Source organism: Mytilus californianus, unplaced genomic scaffold (assembly GCF_021869535.1).
Source record: "Mytilus californianus isolate M0D057914Y unplaced genomic scaffold, xbMytCali1.0.p SCAF_7, whole genome shotgun sequence".
Lineage (NCBI taxonomy): Eukaryota > Metazoa > Mollusca > Bivalvia > Mytilida > Mytilidae > Mytilus > Mytilus californianus.
In genome coordinates, this window is record NW_026262723.1 from 47,247,057 (window position 1) to 47,270,212 (window position 23,156).

Sequence of the window (23,156 nt, forward strand, 5' to 3'; positions counted from 1 at the left end):
GCTCAACAGTGTGAATGCAATTTTTTATGCACACAAACCTACTATTTTAATCCAACTGAATTATATTGAAGGGGCATTAGTTGTTAAATTCATATTCAACGGTTGTACCCAAATTGTCATATTTGATTTATAACAAATAATACATCGGCGATGTTTTCAGTTCATTTTGACGAAATTGAACCAAACTGGCTGCTAAATGGTTAATTATCAATTATATATTCTGCTTTTATAAATATTTGAAACAAACCGAAAAACATGTTTTAATTTTAGTTTAATTCGTAGCTAATGCCCCTTTAAGCAAAGTTTTAATTGGTTGCCTCGCTGCATCCTTCTTGACTCTTTGAAATGTACATGTTTTACCCTATTACTTGACGTGCAATATTAACAGGGATATAGCCTTCGAGTGTAGAAATTATATGACGAATGTCTGTAAAATAGCTTTTTAAAATATCTACTAATGCATTTTGATTTAGTCGTTTGAATTATTTTACATTCTGTCATGTCGAGGTCTTCCATAGCTTACTTTACAGTATGGGTTTTACTCATTACCGAAGGTCGTACGTTGACCTATAGTTGCATGCTTACATTCAGGTTATTTAGTTCTTGAACTGGAAGTTGTATAATTGGATTTATTACTACACATACTTTTTTCATATTGAATGAATATTTTTTGCGTAAAAAATATTAAAAGATTGTAAAATAAAAGTTTTTTTGAGGTTTTATAGTTTTTTGCAGGATATTACTTGTCTATTTAGACCATATGTCGTAAAAGTAAAAAAAAATATGCTTGGTTATTTGCTCGTCAGCATTCAAAACTTTTACTATTTGGTTAATTCAAATTGCATATAGGGGGAATCCAAATAGCATTGTTACGAAAACAATTGCAATTGGAAATTGTATCAACTATATAACTGTGATTTGGTATTTGCAAAGCTTTATAAAGGTCTAATATATTACACTGATTCTGTATCACAAGTAGTAGATATAAAAAACATTTGGAAGATACCAAGGGGATATTCAAAACTCATCGAAGATAAATGTTAGGCGACAAATATATAAACAACATACAAATAAGGAGATTTGGTATGATTGCCATTGAGACAACTACCAACCAGAGATCAAATGAAGTGGATGTAAGCAATCATAGGCCACAGTACGACCTAAAACAATAATGAAAAATCCATACCGTATAGTCGGCTACAAAAGGCCCCGACATAAAAATTGGAACCAATTCAAACGTGAAAACTAACGGCCTAATTTATATAAAAAAAAAAGTAAATGACAGACTTGAGCCAACGACAACCACTGGTTCCTGACTTGGGACATGCACACAAGGAATATGGTGGAATTCAACACTCAACCTTCTCCCTTACCTGGCACAGAGGTGTAACAGCACATATAAGATCAAACTGTAAAGAATTGATTAACTCAAAAGATCGGTACGAGGCACAAACATATTGGACACAAAGCATCGAAATAAGAGTACTCGTAGTTACTAAAAGCTAGTTCAAAGATTATTACAACTAAAAGATAAATCATGTTCTCAGAAACTAAAGTATCAATCAGTACACATCCAACAAATTTTAATGTAAAGACATCATATACAGACTGAAAATCACATAATGCCAAAACATAAGTAGTAAACAGAAACAGTATCGACCGGATGTAGAATCATGCGTAATATATCAAATATACAAGCATATATGAGATGCCTATTCACTGGTAGTAGATAGATTTCAATAATTGATTCTAATTCTAAACTCTACTGGTGTAGCAATTGGATAATGTAAATTACAACTAATAGTAGTAAATTTACATTTACTTTTTATATTGATATTGTTTTTATACTGTGGTGCTTTTGAAAGTACGAAGTAGCTTTTGTTTCCATTTAATTGAAAATATTCTTTAAAAAAAAGTTCACCTTGATGTGTTCTGAATTACAAAAAAAAAACTTGTTGTTACGTCTATGTCTACACAACAACAAAAAAATCAATTCTAAGAATATCATAGATGCAGCAGTATATTGACCTGTCTACATTGATTTTAATTGGTTTATGATAAACAAGCAAAGGAATATACAAACATGGTACATAGTATAGACATATCTTTCTGATTACGTTCTCCTCACAATTGTTTTCACTAAATCAATACATAATTACCGTAAAAGTGATTTTTATTTGGTGTTCATGTAGTAATATAGACACTCGTCTGAAGCAACATGTTTATTTACATACAACTAGAACTAGATAGATCATCAAAGTATTTGTGCAACATATTACTGGTATGTTACTTGTCATCACCATAAGAGTGCATAAGGTGAACAGCTTACCCATCCATGACACATGAGTTTTCCCCGTTTATTTTTTCGCGTAGTATTGCTTCTTAACCTTTATTGTCTGAATAATATTGTGTAAACAGTTATTGTTCCTGTTTCTTTTTTTTTGTAATTGTGGTGATGTTCTCCTTTTTCTTTAGACCTATATTGTTTTAAAATTTTCTATGTGGTGTAGTTTCCTCATTTTTGATAATCATTCGTATAATGCTGGCTATTTTTTGTGTTCCCTTTTTCGTAATATGTATGCCAATGATCAATGATTGTCTCATTTACCTATTATGTTTTTTACCTATATTGTCAATATAACGGAACTATAGACAACTGTCATAACAGTGGGAGGATAAGCTAGCTATAAAACCAAGTTTAAACTACCATTTCTTTCGGAAGATACCAATTCAGGAATCTGACAGTTGTTTTTCACTCGTTCATTTGGTTGATAACGTTTGATTTTGTTAGTTTTGGTGGATTTCCCCTTTTTGAATTTACCTTGTAGTTCGGTATTGTTGGTATACTTTTTTATGCTATCCTTCTCCTGTAGCTTCAAAGTTTCTTTTTTATATGTTTAGATGCCTAATCACAATGAAAGACACAGCTTGAAGCTTATATATCTTAATGTGCTTGGAAACTGAAATATTTCTGACATAATCAGGTTAACTTCAGATTTGGACATACGAAGTAAACCTTACACTAATCAGCCAATACGAAACACAGTTGAAAAAAGTACAACAAACGTTATTCTGTCATTTTAAAAAGATATGTTTTTTTTGTATAAAAATAAACTAGAAAGTTCAATTTTTAAATGGAAAATTTCGAAGTCCTTTTATAACATTCTAGCAATCTAAAATGACGAAATGTCAAAAGCCGTAGCCTTTTTCAGTGAGCAGATTATCAATATTTATTGCAATATCAAAAATGAGAATTATCCTCCAATTCAATTAGTTTACATAAATTTAAAAATCACAAAAATCGGAAAAAAATTAAGAGGGGTTTTATGTCATTTTGCAATCTTAAGAAATGTATGAAATATTATGAATTGTTTGTTTACCAAACAAGTTTAAAATTTGGTATAGGTTTAACAATACGATTTATGCCGATTTGATTTTAGTTGAACAGTCCAATATCATTTTACTTTTCTAGTCAAACGTAATATATGTAAAACATACCATTTAAACCAACTCATGTGGACTATGTTGTTAAAGCTAAAATGTAAAGTAAATCGGAAAAATCTCGAGGGTTTAATATGACATGCTTGTTCACAATCATATATTCGCAACAATGAATAAACAGCCGGCTTTTGTTAATAATTTAGAATACTGATTTAAAACTTTTTGTCATTGCTTTATTAAAAAAACGAGAATTGAAGCTATTGTATCCATGCTTTTGTTGCATCTTATCCATGTTTATTGCAAAAGAAACATATGCATTATATTCAACTGTCAAATAATGACGTGTTTTTACGTAGGCAGTTATTAAATCTATAGACTTTACTGTGACTATATGTTGAAAAATTAAACCAGTGCGGTTATCGCTATTGAGAAGACTCTAGTAATTTCTGTCGAGATTGTTTGCTATGTGGTCGATTTGGATAGTTTTGCTTAGTTTTTGTCATTATGGATATGTAAGTGTTAGCTTATATGTATATACATAGATATGAAAAAAGTATAACAAAAATACTGACCCCAAGACAAATTCAAAAAGGGGAAGTCCATAAAAACTGACAAATTCAAAGATATAGTGATAATCTCAGAATCTTCAACGGTTCTATTTTCTATATCTCTACTGGCACTGCAACATAAGGAGCCATAAATCTTCCCGAGTTGAAACTGTCTTTACAGAAAAATTATTGTTTTGGTTAGTTGTTTCATCAATTGAAATGTTTAAAGAAAAATAAATCATAAACTTTTTTTTCTGCGTGTTACAGATGTACATAATTAATTATTGTCTTAAATGAGTTTGGAATTCAAAGTTGCATATCACCTTATCAACATTACACCATATTTGCATCAGGACATATTCATGAATATTTTACTTATTAGCTTATCTTTTATTTTCATATTATATAATTATAATTATAATTAAAAGAGAGGCGAAAGACACCAAAAAGATTTTCAAACTCATAAGTCGAAAACAAACTGACAATGCTATGGCAAAAGACTAAAATCCACTAAAATACAAATAACAATACATAGTTAACAACATAGAAAACTAAAGACTTAACGACACGAACCCAATCAACAACCGAGGGTGATCTCAGGTGCTCCGGAAGCGGAAGCAGAATTAATTTCATACTGTAACTCGGACGACAATTTCTGTAATACAGAGTCAAACAAAAAGAGAAAAGGTGCAATACGGGTTTATTTAAATCATAAATTCAAGTAAAATAGAGAGTACAATAACGACGAAAAGACTACTGCCCGTTCACACAACACTAAACATAACACTTAAAATAATCAACACCGTCTCCAACATAAACTAGGGCTGAACACGGTACTCAGGACAGACCATTAGCTTCATCAGTAACACTCAGAGTTTCCATTGACATTACGGAACAAGTTAAATCTTAAATAGTATAAAGACAACTGTTTATTGTTGAAGACTGTATACATGTTGACCTCCAAAGGATTTAGTTTTATGTACTTGCATCCCTTAATCTCAATCAATATTGGTTAACTTGTGCTTTGTTCACTTCTTCTCAATAAAGCTGTAAGTCTTTTAAACCAACCCAGACATGTATTCTGTGTGATTTGTGCTACAATGATAAGAAAGGTGTTCGAAGCAATATATAGCAAAGTATTTCTTCTTTTGACCGTTGTGCTTTAATTAGACAGATTTTTACCGTGTCCTATTAATTTTTGTAGGCAAGAGAGAAAATTTTTCGGATAAATGATCTTTTCCACTGTTATGCGGCTACAATTTCTACTGGAGAATGAAAATAGCACTTCATGAGTTTTGTGCGTACAAAGCGCTTTTCTGGATTTGGCTTAATCAAGAACACTCAAACCCAAACATAGCTTTCGCTGCTGGATCCCAATTATTGTCACAGTAACTAATTATGTCTTTTCGGATTGCTCACCCAATTTTGTCAATATAAAGGAACTTTAAACAACTGTCATACACATGGAAGGTTAGCTAGCTATTAAAACAGGTTTGCCCCCCATTTTCTTCGAAAAATGCCTGTACCAAGTCAGATATATGAAAGTTATTTTCCATTGGTTCCGTTGGTTGATATGCTCTAACGTTTGCTTTTTATGGACTTGTCCCTTTTTGAATTTGCCTTGGAGTTTGGTATTTTTCCTAATACTTTTTTGAAAGCATGGGTTGCATAAATATATAGAACTTAAGGAGCGTTATGAACAAAGGGGATCTAAAACGAATTCCCAAATTGATAAACGATCAAATGCCTCAGAGAGTTGGAAGCTTAGTTTCTTATCAACTCCCTAATTGATCAACCGGGAATTATACACAAATATAAGAAGTAGTGATCAAATACATCAAACAGAAGTAATTCTAGCATTTTAAATATATGCTAGTTTATTTTAGAAAAAAGGTTTTCATTTCAAACATGCGTATTTGAACATATATAGGAACAAAATAATTCACAAGTACCGTTGGTCTATGAATTGGTAATTTCTTATTCTTAGACAAGAAACAGTAACCAATCCGTTTTTGTGATCTGTTCTCTTCTTGAATAATTTCACACGAGTAACTATCAAGTGTCACTAGTAATTTTGTTTACAAGAGAAGTGTGCAACTGGTGATTCTTTTCTAGACGAAACGCGCGTCTGATGTACACAATTTTAAGCCTGGTATCTATGATGAGTTTATAATTTTAATACTTATTCAATTTCTTTATACAGATTGTTATTCTTGTTACTTCATGGTGGTTTGTTTTACAGAATGAAGTACACTGTTTATTTTTTTATTTTATTTTTTTTACTGATTATGTTGTAAATCAGACGTTTGCTAATTTTATGTCCTCAATGTCTAATGAATAATTCATATAAAAATATTACATATACAATAATACATTGCGTCGTCTAAGTTGGTTTTAATTGGTATTTTATAAGCCAACAATAGGATACAAACATGGTACATAGTATAGACTTATCTTCCTGGTTGCGTAGTCCTGAAATCTGCTTAACATCTATGACTTAAGAAAAACCATCACAGTATTTGCTACAGTTGACGGGATATCCTTATATAGGTATTGACAGTCTTCATTTGATATTTTAATACATGGATGCCAAGATTTTCACCAATCACTATATTACTAACAGCTTCTCTACACCAATGATCTGATACATCCTCTTTTCCTTATTTGTGACATCAAAGAATGAGAAATCATAAAACTTGTATTTGGCATGAGCAACACAACCGGTGCCACATAAACATATTGAGTCGGATCTGCGCATCCTTGTTGAGAATTTAAGAATTTAAGAATTTCCTCGGTTTCTTTGTTTGGTTTCTTTGTGCTTGGTCTTTAATTTGTTTTTTGGATACTGTTGTTGGGTTTATTACGCCGTTTTTGGTTTCCCGTATTAATGTAAGTTTACATCACTCTTTTTTCATGAATGAATTTTATAAATTGATACCAAACAAATGCCAGTATATACATTCAATTTCAAATCACTTTGATTAACTTGAATAATTGAACACCGTGAAAAGATTTATGTATATGCATGATCTCAGAACTACATTAAGTAAAACATCCCTTTTGTTTTCAGAAATTAATATTAGCTATTGGTCTTTCGGTTATATATCCCCCCTGAAAATAATCCTATACATTTTTTTAACTTCGTAAACATTACATATAATGATATTTTATTACTTTTTGTTCGTAAGTTTCTGTTTAATATTTCTATGTAGCAATAAAGAAGTAAAGGTTCAAGTTGATTGTTCGATTTCACTTCTTTTCGGCCAGTTCACATAAAAAATATTTTCATATTCAAATAAATATTTCAAAGTATATTCTATTTTTTTTTAGAAATAATTCGTTCATCTCATGATCCATGATAATTTTAAAATAGGTAGGCATTATATTTGTCAATATCATTTCACCGAGCGTTCGCGAAATGGAAAATGAAAGTATAAATAAAGGCAACAGTGGTATACCGCTGTTCGAAACTCATAAATCGATAGAGATAAAAACAAATCCGGGTTACAAACTAAAACTGGGGAAACGCACCAAATATAAGAGAACAACGACACATGAGGCATGAAATGAATGCATTTTTGTGTATTCTCAAGGGACAGTTCAGAACGTTTGTACTTCGAAGTGGTCAGAGAAGACATTTCATTTCGAATTAGATATGATGAGGCAAAGACGTTCTCGAAACCCAAACGCTTCACTGTTTAAATGTATGCAAATACACAAAGACTTGCATCAAAAATGATTTATTAAATTTCCTAGCCAGCAACACCAACAGAAATGTTAATTTTGATCTCCGGTGACATTCAAACTGCAACTGATGTTGATATTTTAATTGTGAGCCAATGCATGTAAATCCCATGTTTGATAGGAATCAACAATAATAGTCTTTTATTCAATAGAATAATCGATTTATCAAGAATTCTGGTTATATTCACCAATTTATTTTAGACTCAGACAGTACATGGCGTTTGTCCCCCTTTAGTGAATCCTATCACAGATTGTTCATTAGCTAAAATTAGTTCCAATTGCTTTGGCGAAGACTCAGATTGTGAAGGTATATATTACTGTATTATTAATTACAAATTAAGAATAATTCAAAGCCCAAATTAGAATTATGTTAAAAAATAATTTGAAATTAATTTAATTGTTGATGAATTTAGTTGACAAAGGAGAGGTAAAACATTCGAAGAGTTCAATCAAAAACTCTAACGACAAAAAGACGAACAATATCTCATAAAACACAATACAGAAAACTGAAGATTTAACAAAACGAACCTCTCTGGACAATTTTCTTTTTGATACGGAGAACGTATTCCCATAGCAACATTTTAAACCAGTTAAAAAACTCCCTTACACTAATGTCATTATCGCGATATACATTAAGAGAGAATTGACATTGTTTTATGTTAACTGCGTGAAGCCCTCAGGGTTCAAGAATGTCCATTTGTGGCTTTTGTTGTCTTTCGAAATGTAAGACTGTTTTCGAAACATGTCTGTTTTATTGTGTCAACTGTAAAACCCTTAATCTAACCTGCATAATTAAGTTGTTACATTCCGCTGCACTACATTTATATGTTAGGAGGACATTCGTAACCAAAGCAAAAGTCTAACTAATAATAAATCTATATTTATATCGACTTTCAGATACCAAATTATTCTTTTTTGGTCAAACATTTTAAATATGTAGAATTTACAAGATTGTATCCACATTGTCTGAAAATAGGAATATAACAAAAGTACCAAAAAAAAAAAAAAAAAAAAAAACTACAAGGAAAATTCAAAACGAAAAGTCTTCATCAAATGGCAAAATCAAAAAAGCAAACACAGCAAACGAATGAAAAACAACTGTCTTATTCTTAAGTGCAGTTACCTAAATATATCAAAGACTTTTCATTTCAAAACTATTTTAGTAAAACGAATATTGAATGTCATTGCTATGTAATGAAGATATTTTTTAATTGTTTGTAGATGGTATGAAATGCTGTCCAACAGACTGTGGATCAAACAATTGCAAAAATCCTCTACTGGTAAGCTTTCTTTGTGAATTTGTACTATGTTTATGGATGCGCAATACTAGAATACACAGATATCATTCTTGACTCTTGACATGCATCATCTAATTAGGCAAACTGCTATATATAATAACACAGTACATGATGTATAGTGGCAAGTAAATGGTGTACCTTTCAGATCAACTATTTTGTCTGTCGTAAAGGATGATAATGTTAATTACCATGCCGCCACATCAAATTTTAATTTTATTATACACGTCTAAACATGTGACAACTTTATGACAGACATTCTCCATCGGATAACGCGTGGTTATACAGGACTAACACCATATATATATAATTCGTTTCAAATTTAGCCCAAAAATGTTAGATCTTCAAATTTGCGTTAGCAAATTGTTGTTCTTCCCTCAGCGGGATTCGATCCCAAGCGTCTGTGACATCGTGGAAACACCACCTGCACCGTTTCCGGCGCCCTATATATATATATATATATAAATTGCCTAACAATGTAATTTTAACACACTATTGAGTATGTAAATATTAAAATATTAAAAATATTATTTATTTAATTACGAAATATGTTGTTGAAGTAACGTACAATTGCAACGTCCTTTTGGTAATATTACAGAGATATTAAGGACGATATATATTATATATATAAAGGGCTTTTAGTAACTTCAAATTTGCACAAAGCTTATAAACGTATATAGAAATCAAGAAACAATTCAAGAAATAAATTAAATAAGTTTTCAAATATTATGACGTATTAATAACTTCATATTTTTAATCAATAATTAGTATTAAGTTTGTTGTGCTCATACTTAACATTTTCAAAATCTGTATACACTTTATTAAGCACAAATTACACCCAAAAGAGGGCCAAAGGCGTAATAACAATTACATGTATAAACACCAATATAATGATGACAAATACATAAAAATAAAACAAAATATTAAACACTCAACACAACAAATGACCTCAAGTGCCCCCTGTCCTCAGTTCCATAGACTGTTTAATAAAGTAGCCTAAATATTTCACTTGCTAAGTTTTCTTGTACCAAGACTAGGGTATGCCAAATAAAATTTTTGTTTATGTTCAGTTTTTTATATCCTTAAACAAAAGAAGTTTACTATTTTGATCAAGAGATGATATCTTATTGTCGTATATTTCTTTATAGCTTTGCTAAAGTTCATTTTTATATTATCTTTAAATAAGATTCTTACAGGCTCTGTATTTGGTTTTAGATGATTCATCTTTGGATTTGCTAATATTATTGTCGGACCTAATGTGATTTACATATGAGTACCATAAGTATATACCTTGATCATGAAGTGACTTTTAAAGGGAATAACACCCTTTAAGTAAATCAGATGAGTTTTCATTCAAAAGTCGGTCTTCATAAAAACGTGACTGTGTGGCAATGAAACAATAAAAGGAGAATCCTCTTATTCTGATATAGAGGCAATATAACTAGCACATTTCTTCATTCCAAGTGCAAATTTACAAAACTTATTGTGATTTTTTTCTGGGGACTCTATAAAATTGAGTCTATCCAAAGGAAATATTTTTTCTGGCTCAAGCAATTGCACCATAGTATGATCTGTACACATCAATATACCAAATTTCACAATTATATGTAAGAATAGGACGAACTAGAGAATCAAATAAATGAACAGATCAATTTGCTGGCTATTGGTACAGGCCACGTGTATAGCTTTTGATAGAGTACATAACTTTAAGAGCTTTTTTCGAAAGTGATTCAGCAGATGACAATAAATTTCCATTTTGTGAGTGCAAGTTGCCTAAAAACTTAAATTCATTTACTGATTCTAGAACAGTGTGCATGCAATTAAATATTGTATTTTGCGTCTTTTTATGACGACGACCAAGCACCATAGTCTTTTTTTTCAATTAACAGTTAGTTGCCATTTATCACAGTAAGAAGAAAATTTATCTAAGCTTTCCTTAAGACCTCCTTTTGATTCTGACATTATCAATAAATTATCTGCAAACATTAAACTTCCAATAACAGAACTTATTGATTATCATTTATGAAACACAAAAAGAAAATTATGGAAAAGTACAAAATTGGAAATTGTCACCATTCCGTTTGCAATAGTAGTCCAAGCAATGCTAACATAATTTTAATATGTTTTTAATTCTTTATTTGTATCATATTTTAAGCATAACTACTATGACCTTATCGCCGCTACTAGTTTGTTGTAATTCTGATGAAACTGACAATTTGTAAGGCGTTTTTATATAAACCGGGGCAGTGATTTAGCATGTTCCATACAATTATTCTTTTAAATTTTATAGAAGTTTTCTATATCATTAGCAGAACATTAGAGAGGTCAATGCTCGAATAATCTTCTTGAATGCAAGATCTAATATTTCCAATATACGTATTGAATTTAAATGAGATGTATGAATTGAAATTTTATTCCATAGAAATATTGAGGATTTAATCAGTAAATTTAATCAGACCGTGATTAATTCTTTAACTTATGATAAGAAATGATAGAAAAAGGCAAAGATACCAAAGTGATATTCAGAAGTCAAAAACGAATTGACAATGCCATGGTAAAAACGGAAAAACGACCAAATTACGACGAACAACAGTAAACAAAACACAACATAGAAAACAAGAGACTGAGAAACACGAACCCGACCAAAACAGGGGGATCTCAGGTGCTCTGGAAGGATAAGCAGATCCTGATCCACGTGTGGCATTCGTCGTGCTGCTCATGTATCGTTATGGAATATCTGTTTCACAGATAACAACGGATATGTTCCAAACTGTCGTAACCACAATCCCGTCCTCTTTTACTCGAATGTGACCTACCGAATCAGACTTATCATCGGATTTGTACTTACATGAGCAACATGACGGATGCCACATGTGGAGCAGGATCTGCTTACCCTTCCGGATTACCCCGGTTTGTTGGTTGGTTCGTGCTGCTCAGTCTTTGGTATTTTTCTTTTTTTTGCAATGGCGTTTTCAGTTTAAGTTCGACTCATTAGTTTTAATGTCTCTTTGGTATCTTTCGCCTCTCTTTTACAAAGTTCTTTAAATTCTCTTTCAGATATATTGGTGTTGTTCTGTCACTCAATAACCCACATTTGATTGAGTACATATAATATAACCCAATTTGAGATAAAGAACACTACCGAAAGTAGAAGGTCTGTTTCATATCTGGGCCTGTTCTTTAATATCAACACAGATGAATAATTCAAATTAGAATCTATGACAAACGTGATGATTTAAACTTTCCAATTGTCTTTCCATTTCTCAGCAGTAACATACCTTCTGCTCAATCGTATGGTGTTTATATCTTAGTTCACGCTCGTAAATTCTCACACTTACTTTATCAACAGAGGTGTGCTCATTACACATAAAACTGCTCCAACTGAGTTCTAAGGAAGACAACTGAAATCGACACTACATAAATTTTTAAGTGACCATCACTAAACGATACAAATTGTCGGTGTTTCAACTCACTAGTGACATGGTCTCGCGGTCTTTGAGTTTTAGTTACTAATATAGTTGTTTGATCTGTAATTTTACTGATTTTTTCCTATTTCTGATTTTGACATTTGAGTGAACATGGAATCGCATGGCGGTTGGTTCATGCGCGGTAGGTAACGCTTATCATGCCGACGTTCATTGTCTTGCACATTTTGCTCCTTTCGGTGTTTATACGATTATCTCAGGGTTTTTTTATATTGTCTTGATGTGTCTGTATTTAATTGATTTACGAAATTTGAACATTGATGATAAGAAGAAAAGTACTTTTCAATTATAGATACGATCCGGGTAAACTTATCAATCCTTTTTATTATATTTTGGAATACATTCATCAATTTAATTTGATAAGCAAGACTGACAGACACAGATAAGAAGACCAAACAGTACAAAGATACAAAAATACTGCTATGTTATCATAAATCGTCTAACCCTTTAGTAGATAAAATGTAGGTACTCTAACAGTATTTTTCCATGAATATTGAGTTGTTATTCCAACAAAAATAATCATCTAATAACGATTCTCATAGATACAACTACCGGGATGTCCAGTTGATGACTTCGTTTGCTTTAGATATCAACAACTGTGTAACTCAGATCAGGACTGTAATACAGGTAAATATAAATATTGCTTTTTCTTTTTTTTTGAAAACAAAATATAAGTTTATCAAATATGATATAATCATTTACAAGCCACTGCGAGTTTCTACAATCTGTAGAAGTAAAGGTTGTTTTTACACCATAATATCTTCAGGAATGGTAAATGAATGCCATTAAGATCTGCTATTTATACCAGATAACATTTTATCTCCGATTAGTTTTTGTTAGTATAAAGACGAATCGACATTGACGTGCCCATGGAATGACACGTGATATTCCAGTAAAGAGAACAATTGTTTTTTTAAGATAATAACACTCATAGAAAGTAATGGGAATCAATAGTGAATTAACTATTCTGATAATTACCAGATCGCACCCCTGTTCCTTGTCCAGCATCTGTTTGTTGAAATTGATGCACGTGTTGGACGCTTTGAAATCTAATAACGATCAATACCAATATTAAAACGATTTATTTGGTGTATGAAATTAGCTCATATTTTACACCTAGATAATTCGGAAATATTTTTTTTGATTGGATTCATTTTTTTTGAAGATTTGATTTTCATCCCTCTTTGAATGATATATTGATTGTTGATTGCTTAACGTCGGGTCATAATCCACCTTGAAAAACACGAAATAAATGTAGAAAAATTAATGATACTTAAAATAGTAAAGAGTTATATGTGGTATGTAAAATAGTGTCATTCTCCAGTTGAGGGCAAAAATTGTCAATGTGCAAGAGAGGGACATAAGATACCAGAGGGACAGTCATACTCATAGATCGAAAACAAACTGACAACGCCATGGCCAAAAATAAAAAAAGACAAAAAGGCAATTTAATCGCAATTCATTATTTCAAATGTATACAGTTAAATAACTTTAAAGTTTTTTTCTTTGATTTAACGTGTCTATTGTTAAAGACCATAGCTTTGCCTCTAGATGTCTTTTACTTTTCAGTTGACGTCTGACTGACGTAAACACGACATCTATTTTATTCCTAGAATTTAATGTTCTGAAGGGGCTTTTTTGATTCACTTTCATTTGTAATACTTAAAGTCTAATTCGCCAGGTCACATTCGTTAAAAATGGGACGGGAATGTAGTTGACAATGGGAACATATCCGGTATCATCTGTGAAACGGATATTCCATAACGTTCAACCAACTCGTGATGGCGTCCGTAAAATTTATGAAGGGATGATTTCAAATTTATTAAATGGAACTCTTGGTTAAATAGCTTCCTTGTGAGCAGCATCCCTCTATCACGGAAATCATGACAGGAAATACAAGCCCTGGAATATCGTATCAACTGGGAGTTATATAATCCGTATACAAGCGCTGCTGGAATGTTGCTACATAGAAATGGAAAGTTCACAATTGGGAAGCTGAAATCATCCCTTTGTCGTAAAGTTTTGTTTTCAACCGACCGTCATTGTCAATTTCTAGATGTAAGTCAAGATATGAGGTAGACTTAGTACTCAATATATTGTCTAAAGGACACGACTTAGACACTGTGTCTAAACTACCCCAGCAAAAAATGTTTGGACTCGATGGTATCTAATATCCGGCACGGTGACGGAACATCAATAGACAGAGAAAAGGTAGTTTTCTGATTTTTTAATTGTTATTTTTATGATATCGAAGAATATATATACATACATAACTATTTTCTATTTTAAGATGTAATATTTTCTACAACCGTTCTAGATTAACGGAGAAATAAGTAAAAATGCACGTCAAAATGACGAATTGAGTGAACCTTGCTTCGAATTTGTTTAATTTCTCGTTAAATTGTTCACACGGTTCGGAAAGAAAGGTACGGAAAGAAAGATATTGACATGGAGATTGCAAAACTAGTCACTTTGAGCACCTCAATACTTGTATTTCTGTGTATGGAACGAAAGAAATGGTTCATGTCAAAACGGAAGCACCCGGTTTGGTCAATGTTGTTTACTACACAATGACACGGTTTTGTCTATGTATAGAACCAGGTTTTGTTTATTTGATGAAAATCAACGTTTACACTGGTACCCTGAAACAAAAAAATTAATTTACAAATGGCTGATCATGTTGGTTTTTAAACCAGATACCTCAATAAAGCGTGTGGTTAAGTTTAATTAAATTGTTAAAGAGGAGAAGATTTTTGTAAGATAATTGGCAAAAACGCAAAGAAATAGTAAAACTTTTAATTGAAGGTCAATAATTCTTATAAGGATATCGACCAAGTCGACTTATTAGTATATATTGTCTTGCTGATCATTTTTGCTATATAACTTTTATGCATTGCAAATGGATAAAAAATAAGAAATCTGTCATTTAAGGACAATAACTTCTATAAGAATTCGTGTGAGAGTTTTGATGTATATGGACAAAAGGTAGAGCTCAACATTATGTACATATCTGCTCCAGTTAAAATTTCTCTATCTATAGCTGTTTTCAAATAATAGACAAAACTTGCATCCCCTATGTTCTATTTTAAGCCATGTCGGTCATCTTTGTTGACAAGCGGGGTCATCAAAATTTTTTTAAATAGATACCCCAATGATGATGAAAAGCAGTTAAACATAAGTTCGTTAGAACTTTTAAAACCGACATAAGATTGTGGATAAGTTTTGTTAAATGTATTGTAGCCCAGTAATTTCAGAGGAGAATATTTCTGAAAAAAAAATTAACGGAAGACGACGGACGACGGAGGCCAAGTGATGAAAAAAAGCTATTTTTTCCCTTTGGGTCAGGTGAGCTAAAACCAACCAAGAATTCCAAACAAGATTGCACCGTTCTTGAAATAAAAAAAAAATGTCTAACAATCCATAATTAAGGCTTACACGAACGAGATTAACTAATCGGACATGGCAAAACAACTTAAATTGCTTTTTTTTAACAAAAATGAATACTTCATATTATTTATACAAGAGTGTAGGCACTGACATGTTGCAACTGCTTGAATGATCGTTGTTGAATTTATTTTGAAGGTCTGTTTGATAATTTATTTAATAAAAGTATCACATAAAATTAACATTGTTCATGGAACAATAAAAAAAGTCAAGGTCTGATGAAACCTGCCAGACGCACATGAACATATTACAATCATTAAAACCAAAAAAAAACTTAACATTTACCAATTAATCAAGAAAATAAGTTCAAGGTCACACAAATAGTCATGTGCGCCATACGAGCAAATATAGTTGACCTAATATTTATGGTATTAGAGATACGGACTTGAACACGAAATGTTAACCTTGATCATAGATATCAACCATTATCAGCTATTCATTTTGTTAGGAAATCGCTGAACCATGAAAATGAGGTCAAGGGCAATGGACATATGACAGATAGAAACATCGTTACATAAAACATCTGTGTGCGAGGTATGTTGCACTCAGGCCTTCTAACTTCTGACATATGAAGCTTCATACAAATAGTTCAAGCCGCTACGAATTTGCATCCCTTGGTCGCGCATTCCGAAAATTCCAAAATATCAATGTGATTTTTTTGAATAAACATGATAATCCTACTCACATACATCAAATTTCACGGGTGTCCCTGCTTTCTTTTTTTAATTTTAAAGTTGGTATCAATTTAGTTATATAACATCAGTGGCGAATCCAGGTGGCGTATAGGTCGCACGCCCCCACCCCCACCTTTGATGGCCCAAAAAATATTGAATCTTTTTTTTACGATTCTTTTTTAGCATAAATTCGTCCAAAACATTGTTCGCTTCGCTACGCTCTGCGGTATGTAAATACTAAGCTGTTTAAATTACGCCCACTTTGAAAAAACCTGAATCCGTCCCTATATATTGTCAATAATATATTGACCAACGTCAATGTACGATAATCATAACACAATGGAGAGATTACAGAACCGTTTATTTATACAACTATTAATAAAATAATGATTATTGCATTTTCTCGATGGCCTGTGACTATCATACTAATTTATATTTAGTATTATAGTTACAATTAGGGCTAAATAGATTTGATTTGTAATGCATGATTATTGTAATCCTTTTCTCACCATAAACATTCATTTTCTTTTGCGATTCTGCATGCATATATACATTTATCTGATTATCATGCCTTATAATGAACATTTAGCCTTAAGAAGATTTATTTTAAACGTTCATAGGAAAGATTAAACCACTAGGTAGATTGTATTACTTATAAAGATAACCATACTGTTGTGCAAGAAAATCACATACCAAATGTGCGTCCTTCAATTTTTAAGACCATAAACGGTAATTTTAAGTTTAAACACTCAAATTTACATTATTCGTATAAAAAAACAAACGTATAGAGAGCTTATACCTCAATTTGCGTTTTAACCGTCATTTCTATCTGTTTCGCAGTTAAAGTTTTTTTTTAAATGCAAAGCAAAATTATAATTATTTTTGTTCGAATAAAGTAAGAATTGAAGTGTTTACAGATTCAAATAAATAATAATTTGTCATCTGTAAGAAATCGTTTCCCAACGAGCCACCAAACTCCTTTTAAACGCTGAAGTTCAATTATGTTATGCAATTATGCATTTTCTTTCTTTGACAAAACCGGGTTCTGCCTTGTGAAATCTAGGACAAAACCGGGTTATACACATTGACAAAACCGGGTGCTTCCGTTTTGAAATGACCCATTTCTTTCGTTCCATACACAGAAATACAAGTATTGAGGTGCTCAAAGTGACTAGTTTTGCAATCTCAATGTCAATATCTTTCTTTCCGTACCTTTCTTTACGTACCATGTGAACAATTTATCGAGAAATTAAACAAATTCGAAGCAAGGTTCACTCAATTCGTCATTTTGACGTGCATTTTTACTTATTTCTCCGTTAATCTAGAACGGTTGTAGAAAATATTACATCTCACAACAGAAAATAGTTATATATAAAATTGAGAATGGAAATGGGGAATGTGTCAAAAAGACAACAACCCGACCATAGAACAGTAAACAGCAGAAGGTCACCAACAGGTCTTCAATGCAGCGAGAAATTCCCGCACCCGGAGCCGTCCTTCAGCTGGCCCCTTAACAAATATATATACTAGTTCAGTGATAATGAACGCCATACTAAACTCCAAATTGTACACAAGAAACTAAAATTAAAAATAATACAAGACTAACAAAGGCTAGAGGCTCCTGACTTGGGACAGGCACAAAAATGCGGCGGGGTTAAACATGTTTATGAGATCTCAACCCTCCCCCTATACCTCTAGCCAATGTAGAAAAGTAAACGCATAACAATACGCACATTAAAATTCAGTTCAAGAGAAGTCCGAGTCTGATGTCAGAAGATGTAACCAAAGAAAATAAACAAAATGACAGTAATACATAAATAACAACAGACTACTAGCAGTTAACTGACATGCCAGCTCCAGACTTCAATTAAACTGATTGAAAGATTATGTCTTCATCATATGAATATCAGGCACAACCTTCCCGTTAGGGGTTTTGTATCATACCATCATAACATATATGAGAAAAACATAACCCGTGTCATGCCAACAACTGGTTTTTAAATAAATGTGTTTAGTTCCGATGCAAAGACCCTATAAGTGAATCAATATTAACGCCAAAATATGCAATCTTTAATGACCTGACAACAGTATCGTAACTATATCCCTTCGTAATAAGTCTATTTAAAGGTTTTGTTAGCTTCAGAGGTGAATACTGACATTTTTGTGCTTTATAAAGAATATTTCCATAAAAAATTGGATGTGAAAAACCAGAACGTGTAAGAAGTCTGTATGTTGAGCTATATTTACGAATGATGTCCTTATACCGATGATAAAATTTAGTAAATGTTTTGACTAGTTTGTGATATCGAAAACCCTGGTGTAATAATTTTTCAGTAATACATAAATTTCTCTCGTTAAAATCTAAAACATTGTTACATACACGAGCGAATCGAACAAGTTGAGATATATAAACACCGTAAGATGGTGACAAGGGAACGTCTAGTATATGTATATATATTCTTCGATATCATAAAAATAACAAATAAATAAACAGAAAACTACCTTTTCTCTGTCTGTTGATGTTCCGTCACCGTGCCGGATATTAGATACCATCGAATCCAAACATTTTTTGCCGGGGTAGTTTAGACATAGTGTTAGATATATATCTGATTAAGAATTGAAAGTGTTTTTAACAGAATTACGTATCCTAATTTATTTGAATCATAATCTAACACATTGTGTAATCTTAATGTCCTGATTTCGTCTACAGGCCAAATGTGCTGTTATAATCCTTCCTGTGGAACTTCGTGCAAAGAAAAAGTAAAGAAGGTTTGTTGGCTTATTGATTTCATTAACATAGGTAAACCGTTAGAAAGAATGTGAAACAAGTACTTTAACTAACAAAAAATATTCGCAAATGTATCGTTCTTTGATTAACAAGAATATCTGTTTAACCTTATGTTAAGGTTTATTCATTTATTATTTTGTAAAACAGCCTACCTATTTTGACCGTTTCTTAACAATCCAATGAACATTCAATAACTAGTTCTAAATCCATAAATTGGAAACACTACTTTAACATGTTAGTTGATTTTATCGCGGATTATGTCAGGCAATGGACTGAACGTGAAATAAAAGGCGTGAGTACTCTTTCCGAATGGGTAAATGTTGTGAGGTCATTTATACAAATTAGAATTAATTATTTCATGGATCTATGAAGACTCGGCTACATTCATCTGTTATGAACCTAATATTGATATTGATATGATATAAAACAAAACAATAGATTTGTACGAGTACTTACAATCTAAGTCTCTTTCCTCTTGAAATAAAATAAAACATTTGTCCTATGATTCCTAATTCTCAACTTAAAGACAGATTGAAAGAAGAAGTCTCATGTTTTGTCCAATCGTCACCGAGACTGGCATTATCAAGATGCTGGATTTTAGAAAGATTTCAATATGGCAAACTAAGGAGTACACTGTAGTATGTTATTATTTTTCATTTATTATGGTGGGAATCCATATGGAATTAATTTCATAACTGCCATCACATTTGTTCCGTTTGAATGACATGTTTTAAAGCACACAATCACAATTCCTATTGGACCCAACGGTGCTCCTCTTGTTGCCGACTGATTTATTTAATATTATGAGACAGACTCCAAACATAAGCTCCTCTTGTATTTGAAAGCAAGCTAGTATCATCCTGAAATATCACGTTCCGCTATATAAATGATGTATTCTCACTAGATAAATCAATGTTAGGTGACTATGCTTAAAAATATGTTAACGCATCTAGCCCTTCGAACTTTAAATAATAAAAGATACCAGTTAATTCTGCCTCATACCTTGAATTCAATTGAGCAATTTTTATAAAAAGTTGATTAAGAACAAAACTTTACGACAAATTATAATAATTTATTAACCATGCTATATATTTTCGTAAAGTTTTATTATTTTCTACAGATTTTAGCACCCGACGTGAACTCTATTTAAGGTAAGTGTGGTAGTAAGTCATAGTTATCAACAGCTTTATAACTTTAATATCGAATTATTCTTGGAGACAAAATACTACACAGAATTATGCAACGTATATTTCATCAAAATAGGGATAGGGATAGGTATCTGATACAAAAGGTTGTTTAATGTAAATGATGGATATGTAATTTTGCTACAAAACTATCTTCCCTTGCGTTAAATTGTAAATTTGCTTGGAGCCTAAACTGAGCTCTGTTTCAATGGTGATATATTGAAGCGGATCAATGGAGAAAGGGATAGAAACACAAATACACCGAAACCTCTAAATATATAAACAGGCACATACAAACAGAATGTGGCGGGGTTAAACATTTTAGCGGGATCCCAACCCTCACCATAACCTGGGACAGTGGTGTTACGGTGCAACATAAGAACGAACTATAAAAATCAGTTCAAAAAGGCTCAACTCATCACATGGATACAAATAGAAATACATCTAACAAAAACACAGAGTGGACGCTTAACTCTATTACATCAGAATGACTTGAGTGTGTAAGTAAAGGTAGAATTTTTGGTTAGCTTCCTTGCTAGCTGAACCACGAAATCATTATTAGGTAAGGTATATCCTGCCTTTTGGTGGAGCCAATAGTTAAGCAGATAACCAATCAGAATTAGTGACAGAATATAAACATTGTGAAACTAGTTTTACTAGTCAGTTTAAAAATAAGTTTTCAATCTAAATTTAAAATTTAGTGATAGTTATAAGCTACTTCACACGCATGTTGTAGGTGTGTTTGATTTGCCAGTTTACTTCAATCAATTATCTTTTTTCATTTATAACTGGATTATGTATATATATGTGTGTACTTTTCAATGATACAATCGATTTGAAAAAAAAACTGTCATATCTGTATTAAATATATCTTTGCGTTTGATTTGTATTTTCGGGGAAGTGCTACAGAATATGTAAAAATTAATTTAGTGGGTGAAATCTTTGTATTTTACCCTCATCATGCTTATGTTTTTTATTGTATTGTTTTGATTGATATAAAGTGGTTACAATTAACCTTGAAAGCGTTTGGAATTACAAAAAAAAAATACTGAACTTAAATTATGAACTATGGAAAGAATTCAAGCATAAATCAAGCTAAAACTGATCATTACCTTGAAATCTCATTCTAAATGATTCCGTTCTATTCTCTATGAATAAAGAATTAATGCATTTATTGTTTGCTTTATGTCCATTTGCAAACACTTCATGCATTTTAAGATCAACACATGTGATCGAATTATTATAGTGATAAAGTTTTGACATTTGAACATTAACATTTACATAAACATACGCTTTATTTTAAGAAAACTGTTGTCGGGTAATTAATATTGATCAACCCATAAAGGTTATTAAATCCCATATGGATAAAAAAAAAAGTGAGACTTAAGAAAAGAACGATTATAATCAGTTAAACTTTCATTGTTAAGTCCACTCCGTCCAACTTTCATTTTTCCTTTCATCCCACTTATGTATTTATTTCTGCTGCTGAATTGCTTGACATTATTTGTTTAATTTTCACAGATATGTTTACAGTACACTCGGACAAGTAAAAAACATTGAAAGGTGTCCAAAAGTACATAAATATTAATTCGAGTTGATTGACGACTGTTTAATTTCAAACGTCAAATATTAAACATATTCTAAGATTCTTATAATGCGCATCCGGTGTAAAAGCCATATATCCGATAAATAAATTTGTTGATTGACGACTGCTTCACATCAAGCAGTAAATGTTACAAGCATAATCAAGACGAAAACTCTTTTAACATATGATAAAAATGATTCTTTGTAAAAGACTAACACACTGAATCAAGTTTTAATTTTCTATGTTATAACGCAATACGAAATTCGACCCTACTCGGTCAAAATATGTTCAGTCTTATCTGTTTTTTTCTCTTACTCCTGAGTATAACGTGCTTAGTCGGGATGTAGCCAATATGAAATTTAATTTGTTTTAAATTTTTGATTTGTCCCGGCTTGCAAAAATTTTTAAAAGATTTATTTCTTTTCTTTCAGTATAAGAAGACGTCTTTCATGCTACATATTTGACTTGTGCTATATCTAAAGTGAAAATACCAGGACATTTGTTTTCTCGAATTATGCTTACTGTAATTGGAAAGACATTTTGGAGAACTTTGTTTCCAATAAAATGTTATCGTTTTCTTATGAAAAATTATATTTCAAACAGATAAGTATTAAAAGAAATTTTTAATCTGAATGTTTTTAATCGAAATTATATATTGTTACCATTTGATTAAATTTACGTATGGCACTTTTCAATTTTTTGTATTATTCAAAAGAGGGACGAGAGATACCAGAGAGACAGTCAAACTCATAGATCGAAAACAAACTGACAACGCCATGGCAAAAAATAAAAAGACAAACAGACAAATAATAATACAGATGACACAACATAGAAAACCAAAGACTAAGCAACACGAAACCCACCAAAAACTGGGGTTGATCTCAGGTGCTCCGGAAGGGTAAGTCACATTCGTGAAAAGGGAGGGTATTGTAGTTACGACATAAGGAACATATCCACTATCATCTGTG

General features: G+C 31.7%; 1 protein-coding gene across 1 annotated transcript; it reads left to right on the plus strand.

Moving 5' to 3' along the window:
- The first annotated feature begins 3,832 nt into the window (after positions 1–3,832).
- LOC127709149 (WAP four-disulfide core domain protein 5-like) lies at positions 3,833–22,861 on the plus strand. The gene is made up of 7 exons (XM_052214514.1): positions 3,833–3,953; positions 7,935–8,040; positions 8,955–9,013; positions 13,056–13,140; positions 19,342–19,400; positions 20,540–20,570; positions 22,620–22,861. Exons 1-6 carry the CDS (start codon positions 3,906–3,908, stop codon positions 20,567–20,569), a joined length of 387 nt encoding a protein of 128 aa, XP_052070474.1. The 5' UTR covers positions 3,833–3,905; the 3' UTR covers position 20,570; positions 22,620–22,861.
- Positions 22,862–23,156: the final 295 nt, after the last annotated feature.

Coding starts and splice junctions, on each gene's coding strand:
- LOC127709149 (XM_052214514.1), top strand. CDS start 3,906: ATGTGGTCGATTTGGATAGTTTTGCTTAGTTTTTGTCATTATGGATAT. Junction 9,014..13,055: donor ATTGCAAAAATCCTCTACTG/GTAAGCTTTCTT, acceptor CGATTCTCATAG/ATACAACTACCGGGATGTCC. Junction 13,141..19,341: donor AGATCAGGACTGTAATACAG/GTAAATATAAAT, acceptor TTTCGTCTACAG/GCCAAATGTGCTGTTATAAT.